We start from the raw sequence: 7,494 nt of genomic DNA, 5'->3' as shown, positions 1-7,494 counted from the left end.
ATACTTGGGATCTACCTTGGATCCAGCATTCCCTTTGATCATCCACTTTCTGTCTCAGACTTTAACCCAGACCTAGTCTGTCTCCAGTCACCCTCACCAACGAGTACTCAACACAACACTTGGTGACTCTGAATAAATTTAATGAGGTCATGGCAGACTTGGGACCACTGAGAAATGTGATGACAGAAGGTTGCTAAGACTTCCTGGAGTAAAGTTTAGCCCCCGATTGTCCCTTTCAGATGGTAGAGTCATTGGCTGATGCCACGTCATGCAGCTGGTGCCGGAAGGAGAGTCGAGCTTTCCGGCTTAAGTAGGCACCAGCTCCTGGGGAGGACAGTCCCCCGGTCACAATGGGGGCTACAGCTGGGCTGGGCTCTGGAGGGGATGCAGGTTCCAGGCCTAAAGGGGGAAATCAGAAGAGGAAGAAGGGTTGGAGGGGGAAGGTCAGGGTTCAGCTCCTCTACGCAGCCCACCACAGCGGTAGAGTAAGGTGCTAAAAGAGAATGAGGGATGTTGGTGGCAGCACCATTCCCCTCCAAATCCCTCTGCAGCTCAAAGGCACCCAGTGCTTGAGGCAGTGATCTGATCTGCTGTCACCATCTTGAAAGTCTTACACCCTTTACCACAGGCTTCCATCCTTCCATTTTGCAGTAGTCTCTGCAAAATCTTCAGGTGGCCCTGAGGAGACACGAGAAATCCGCTTCCCACCTAGGCAGCAGGATCCTTTCCCTTCCCTGGTCTGAGGATTTATCTTTCCCCCCCAATTCATGCCAGTCTGCCCTTCCCCCCACCCCCCCCGTCAACCCCCATACCTGTCCCTCTTTCAGTCCCCCGCTGTCTCCGGCACCCACACCACGGGAAACACCAAGCCCCCTTCAGACCCATCTCAATACTGGAGACTGGGACCTTGGGAAGGGCCAGGAGGGCCCCAGGGAGAGGGGTGTGGTTTTCAAGTCCCCCCATCGTGGGCAAAACTACCACTTAGCTTCAGACCGCCTGGTGATTATAGGCGCCAGGAGATAGAAGGGAGGGAAGAAGGCGGGGAGGAAGAGTGGGGGACTACCCCCATTCAAATACTTATATCTGCTGCCCTCTTGGTTATCTCCAGGCAAAAAGAGGGTGTTGGGAGGGATTTCCTGACCGAGCAGGCAGAGGGGCACCAGGACAGTGAAAATCCAGCAGAGCGGTGCTCTTAACCTGGGGTCAGGCTGGACACTGCTGCAATGGGGATGTTTTGTTTTGAATTTTTGGTATTGGTAACAGGGCCCAGGGCCTCCTGTATGTTGGGTGGGAGCTTTATTATTATGCTATCCATCCCCTCCCTATTATCTTTTCTTTGCCTTTTAATTTTTATTTTAGGATGCAAATTCAAAGTGCCCAAGGCATAGAAATTTAAAGAATTCTAAGTTTTTGGCATGAGAAACTTTATCCAGAGAAAGAAATGTGTTCTCACTAAGTGGTCTGCTAACTCTTTGTGTTTGTTTTGGTTTTGAAACAGAGTCTCACAATGTGACTCAAACTAACCTGGAACTCCCAGTGATTCTCCTGCCTCAGCCTCTCAGTGAGAGGATCACAGGCCTATACCGCTAGGCCTAGCTGGTCCGGTGGCTTGTCCCTGTTTGTTACTTGTTGCTATTGTTTTACAGTGTGGATCTCACAGTGTTGCCCAAGGGTATCTCAACAAGAGGTGAGTGCTCTGCCCTAGGGATGTTTTGAGGTGCTGTTACCATCCTGATTTTACAGGTGAGAAAGGGGGGTCACTAAGAGGTGGGTAACTTGCCCAAGGTCAGTCATACAGGCAGTGACCCAGAGCTGGATAGCTGCCTCTTCAGCCCTGCCCTAAGTCCGTCTGACTCCAGCTTGGATTTAACATTACTCCACACTTCGCAAGTGTGTCACTCCAGCACTGATGTACTTAGCTAGATGCAGGCTGGAACCTGCGGTCCTGAGCACCATAACCAAGTGCCCTGGAAGAGCTGTTCGCACTCTGCACCATCGTTGCCAGAGGTGCCGCCAGCAGGAATGTTGGGAAGCTCTGCTGGCTGCACTGTACTTAGAAGTCTAGTGGGCTTTACTTTTTAAGATTTGCAGTGCTGGGGATGAAACCCAGAGCCTCATTTGTGCTTGGAAAGCTCTCTACCACTGAGCAAAGACCCAGCAATGGTGGGTGGGGTGGGGGTGCTGTGTTATTTTTGTTTGTTTGTTTGTTTTCTGAGAGAGAATTGCATGTAGCTGGCCTCAAACTCTCTCTGTAGTCAAGGATAGCCTTGAACTCCTGCTGTGCTGCCTCTGTCTCTCTTTTTCTTTTTCTTATTTTTTAGATTTATTTATTTAGTATGTATGCAGTATTCTGCTTGCATTTTTGCTTGTGTGCCAGAAGAGGGCACCAGATCTCATTACAGATGATTGTGAGCTGCCATGTGGTGGCTGGGAATTGAATGCAGGACCTCTGGAAGAGCAGCCTGTGCTGTCAACCTCTAGCCATCTTCCCAGCCCCATACTTGTCTCTCAGGTGCTGCTTTATAGGTGAGGGCTACCACACTTGGGTTTTGTTTTCTGGTAACTGAGTTGGCAGGGGTGGTGTCAGGCAACCCTGAAATTTAGTGGCACTCAGACTGAAGCAGGAGGATGCTCCTCCAAGTCCAGCATGGGCTACACAGTGAGACCTTCCTGCTGCCCCCTAAAAAAGAACCTCATGGAAACAAAATGTGTTCATTAATTCTTTTGTCAACGTGTCACAAGTTAGAGTCACCTGGGCAGAAAGAACCTCAAGTGAGAAAATGCTCCCCATCAGATTGGCTTGTAGGCAAGTCTGTGGGGGTATTTCCATGGTTGGTGATTGATGTGGGAGGGCCTGAGCAAGTGGTCCTGGGATGTAGAAGAAAGGAAGCTGAGCAGGGCAGGGAAGCATGCTAGGTAGCAGTGTTCCTCTGTGATTTTGCTTTTGTTCCCACCTTGAGTTACTGCCTTGGCTTCCATCGGCAGACTATGACCTGGAATATGTGAGCCAAATGAAAGTTCCTTTTTGTTTAATTTGAGACAAGGTCTATCTATGTAGCCCTGGCTATCCTGGAATTCACTGTGTAGACCAGGCAGGCCTTAAATACATCAAGTTCCTCCTGCCTCTGCCTCCTGAGTGCTGGAATGAAAGATGTGTATCACCTTTCACATGTGTATATCATGCCAGTTCAAGTTGCTTTTGATCTTTTTGTTTGTTTATTTGTTTGTTTTTTTAGACAGGGTTTCTCTGTAGCTTTGGAGCCTGTCCTGGAACTAGCTCTGTAGATCAAGTTGGCCTCGAACTCACAGAGATCTGCCTACCTCTGCCTCCTGAGTGCTGGGATTAAAGGCCTGCACCACCACCGCCTGGCTGCTTTTGATCTTTATCATATCAACAGAAACCTAACTAAGACACTAAGTATAGATATATCTTGAACACCCATATTGCACCATACAGCTCCATTGAGTTTTACACTCAGATGTTTCTCATGTGTGTGTATGGGAGGGGTGTGCATGCATGTGTATGCAGAGGGCAGAGGTTAACATCAGGTAACTTTATCATTCTCCATTTTATTTTTAACTTACACTTTAAATTTATTTTGTGTGCATGTTGTGTGTGTGAGAGAGAGTGTGAGTGTGCCATGGCATAGCAAGTGTGGATGCCAGAAGTCAACTTGATGAAGTCAGTTCTCTTCTAACACCAGGTGGGTCCCAGGAGTCAAACTCAGGTGGTCAGGCGTGGCGGCAGGTGACTTCACCCTTTGAGACCTCTCACTGGCCTCCTCCGCCTCGGTTTCTGAGAGAAGGGTCTCTTTACTAAACTTAGAGACCCACCTGTCTCTATTCCCAGAAGTGCTGGGGTTGCCTGCCACCATGCCTGACTTGTGTATGTGAGGGTTGGTGAGTATGCACACTCACAGACACAGCTCCCCAGTCCCCAGGCTTTTGTGTGCAGACGGAGGCTCTGAATTCAGGTCCTCATGCTTGTACACCAAGTACTGTATCGATTGAATCATCTCCCCAGCCCGGGAACAAATCTTCTACCACTCTAGAAATTTCCCTTATAAAAAGCCCCTTCTCCATGCCCTGCCTCAGGCAACTACTTACCTGATTTCCATTACTATCAGTTGGTTTTGTCGGTTTCAGAACTTTGTATGAATGTAATCACACTGTGTTACTCTTTCATGTCTGGTGTCTTTCAGCATAATGGTTTATCTATAATAACAATTTATGTGGTTTATAGTTTATTGCAATGTACTTCAGAACACACATAAAATTCACCCTTTTAAGACACAATTCCATGGTGGTTTTTGCTATACTCACAGAGTTATATAACCATCACAACTAATTTTAGATTTTCCATTACCCTCAAGAAACCCTTGTACTCATTAGAAGTCATTCCCCATCCCTCCTTTTCTCTACCCCTGACAGCCACAAATCTACTTCCTGTTTCTGTGGACTTTTTTATTCTGAACATTCCATATTGTGATGGTTAGGTAATTTTTTTAGGCCAATCTATCAACTAACTATATTGATAAGATACTTATTGGTTATATGTTGAAGAACTATATAATAGAAAATACAGGAAAAGCTGGTCCATCCCTTCCCACTTTCCTCCCTACCCACCCACTCCAAATACTCCTCATTGTGCCTCACTGTGATTTGGCCAGAACAGGGCTTAGAGTCAAGATAGATAATTTGATTATCAACACTTTTTTCCCTTGACACAGGGATTCTTTATGTAGCATTAGCTGTCCTAGAACTAGCTTTATGTGCCTTGAATTCACAGATCTGCCTGCCTCTGCCTCTGCCTCTGCCTCTGGGATTGAAGCCTTTCACCACCGCCACCACTGCCCGGCTTGATTGTCAACTTGGGGTAGGGGTGGCACAAGCCTTTAATCCGGACATTTGGGAAGCAGAGGCAGGCAGATCTCTGTGAGTTTGAAGCCAGACTGGTTTACAGAGCGAGCTCCTGGACAGTCACAGCAGTTACATAGAGAAAACCATGTCTCAAGAAGCTAAAATAATAATAATAACAACAACAACAACAACGTCTGGGGAGCTGAAGAGATGGCTCAGCAGTTAGAAGCACTTAACTGCTCTTGCCGAAGACCTGGGTTCAACTGCTGGCACTCACACAGCTGTTCACAATCCCTATAACTCTAATTCCAGGGCCTCTGATGCCCTCTTCTGACCTCCTTGTGTTCCTGCATGCACATGCCATATATTCATACATCATGACACACACATACACACAAAATAAAAAATAAAAATAAAGCCGGGCGGTGGTGGTGCACGCCTTTAATCCCAGCACTCGGGAGGCAGAGGCAGGCAGATCTCTGAGTTCAAGGCCAGCCTGGTCTACAAGAGCTAGTTCCAGGACAGGCTCTAGAAACTACAGGGAAACCCTGTCTCAAAAAACCAAAAAATAAATAAATAAATAAATAAAAATAAAAAATAAATAAAAACTTAGCTGAGCTTGTTGTGGTGGCTCACACTGTTGATCCCAGCACCCAGAAGACAGAGGCTGGTGGCTCTCTGTGAAGTCCAGGCCAGCCTGGTCTACATCTCAAGCTGCAGAGCATCTTCTATAAACAGCAGCAGTAACAACGAACACATTAGGCTTGGATGAGTACTTTGGGGCAAGTCTGTGAAGATGTTTCTAGAGAGGGAGGTTGTTTGGATTTCTGAAGTAGGACCTCACTCTGTAGCCCAGGCTAGCCTCAAACTCGCAATGATCCCCAGCTGCTTCAACTGAGAATACAAGTGTGACTCACAATTCCTGCTCTCTAAACACATTGGCCTGAAGAACAAACATGTGTCCTGAGTGTGGATGCCACTGCCCCTATGCTGGGGTCCAGGAATGAATAAAAAGGGAAACAAGAAGAAGACACCTCTAAGTATCTTGATAAACAGATGCTTAAGCCTGTGCAATACAGCTAAGATCATTAATATTCAGAGATGTATAAGTTTTGGGGTCTTTTGTTTTGTTTTGAGACAGGGTTTCTCTGTGTAACAGCCTTGCCTGTTCTGGAACCAGGCAAAGATCCGCCTGAGTGCTGCCAGTAAAGGCACATGCCTCCACGCCAGGCAGGCCAGAGATTTACGATTGCAGTGCCATACCTTTCACGCCACTCGGATGGGTAACACCAAAGACCCACAGCATCGGCTATGCACTATGCATGCCACGGGGTGACTATAGAAGTACCATTCAGGGGTTTTTAGAAATCTAAAATAGAACGGGCTGTGGTGGCACACACCTTAAATCCCAACACTCAGGAGGCAGAGGCGGGTGATTCTCTGAATTTGAGGCCAGCCTGGTGATCCAGGACAGCCAGGGATACACAGAGAAACCCTGTCTCAACAACAACAAAAACAAAAACAACAAAAGAACCTTTTCTTGGAAAAAAAAGAACAAGAAAAAGAATGTAAAATAGAATCATTTTGGAACGGGTTTTTTATTTTCAATTTTTTCTTTACTTTTATTTTGTGTGTGTGTATGTTTGTGTGTGCAGTGTCCATGGAAGTAAGAAGAGAGCATCAGATCCCCTAAAACTGGAGTTACATCTATTTGTGAGCAGCCACGTGCGTGCTGGGAATCGAACTCAGGTCCTCAGCAAGTGTCCTTAAGCCCAGAGCCATCTCTCCAGCCCCTGTTTTCGTTTTTTTTGTTTTGTTTATTTTGGCAGTGCTTTGCTGTGTAGCCTCAGCCGGCCTCCACCCCCAAGTTTTACAATCCTCTTACCACATTCTCTTTGCTTCTGGGCTACAAACTGCCTAGCCCAGGTCTTGACAGACGCCTGTAAGTTAAACATACACTTATATGACCCAGTATAAGTTATTTACAGATATATATATATATATATATATACATATATATATTTATTTATTTATATTCCACTCTGGTTATTTACAGAAGAGAAGTTAAAACGCAAGTCCATAAAAAATGACTGGTACATAGATGTTTATGGGAGCTTCGTTTCCAATGGACAAAGCCTAAAATAACTCAAATTTTATCAGCAGAAACTTAGAAGAAAAGACGGAAGGAAGAAGGAAGGGAGGGAGGAAGGAAGAAAAGAAGGAAGGACGACCTTTAGGATGGGGGGGAATGTTTCTTCTAGACTGGCACTTACAGGCAAGCAGGTTCTGTGACTGGTTTACTGTACTTCAGTGTCTGGTTAATCCCTACAGAGCAATAAACGTTTGCGAATAAAGAATGTGCTCTCTCACACAGCAACGAACTTGTCGTCACCATCCTTCTGGTTTTTAATTCTCTTATTACCTCCCATCAACAAATGCTATCTGTACCGGCCTCAGCAAGGGGACACCGGCAGGTTCCGCCCTGATTCCAGGCAGCGCTGGAGACCACACAACCCGCGCGCGCGCAGTAGAGGAATGTGCGCGGGGTGGGTCGCACACTCGGGGAGCTGGACCTTGCCAACCAGGTGCCCCGAGGGCATCCAGAGGGAGTGGACGGCCCTGGGGAGTGGGCGG

General features: G+C 46.8%; 1 protein-coding gene across 1 annotated transcript; it reads right to left on the bottom strand.

Moving 5' to 3' along the window:
- Window positions 1-235: 235 nt before the first annotated feature.
- Window positions 236-885, bottom strand: LOC121677150 (uncharacterized protein C17orf114). Its single transcript, XM_042054836.1, has 2 exons — window positions 813-885; window positions 236-399 (listed from the first exon to the last, which is right to left on the bottom strand). Exons 1-2 carry the CDS (start codon window positions 883-885, stop codon window positions 236-238), a joined length of 237 nt encoding a protein of 78 aa, XP_041910770.1.
- Window positions 886-7,494: the final 6,609 nt, after the last annotated feature.

The sequence above is a fragment of the Arvicola amphibius genome, chromosome 4 (assembly GCF_903992535.2).
Source record: "Arvicola amphibius chromosome 4, mArvAmp1.2, whole genome shotgun sequence".
NCBI classification, from domain to species: domain Eukaryota; kingdom Metazoa; phylum Chordata; class Mammalia; order Rodentia; family Cricetidae; genus Arvicola; species Arvicola amphibius.
The sequence above is the reverse complement of the archived record's forward strand: the minus strand, read 5'-3'. Positions and strand labels throughout refer to the sequence as shown.

Excerpts from the sequence above, each read along its gene's own strand:
- LOC121677150 (XM_042054836.1), bottom strand. The coding sequence starts at position 885 with ATGGGTCTGAAGGGGGCTTGGTGTTTCCCGTGGTGTGGGTGCCGGAGA. Across the intron at positions 400-812 it reads GGGGACTGAAAGAGGGACAG|GCCTGGAACCTGCATCCCCT; the intron begins GTATGGGGGTTG and ends TTCCCCCTTTAG.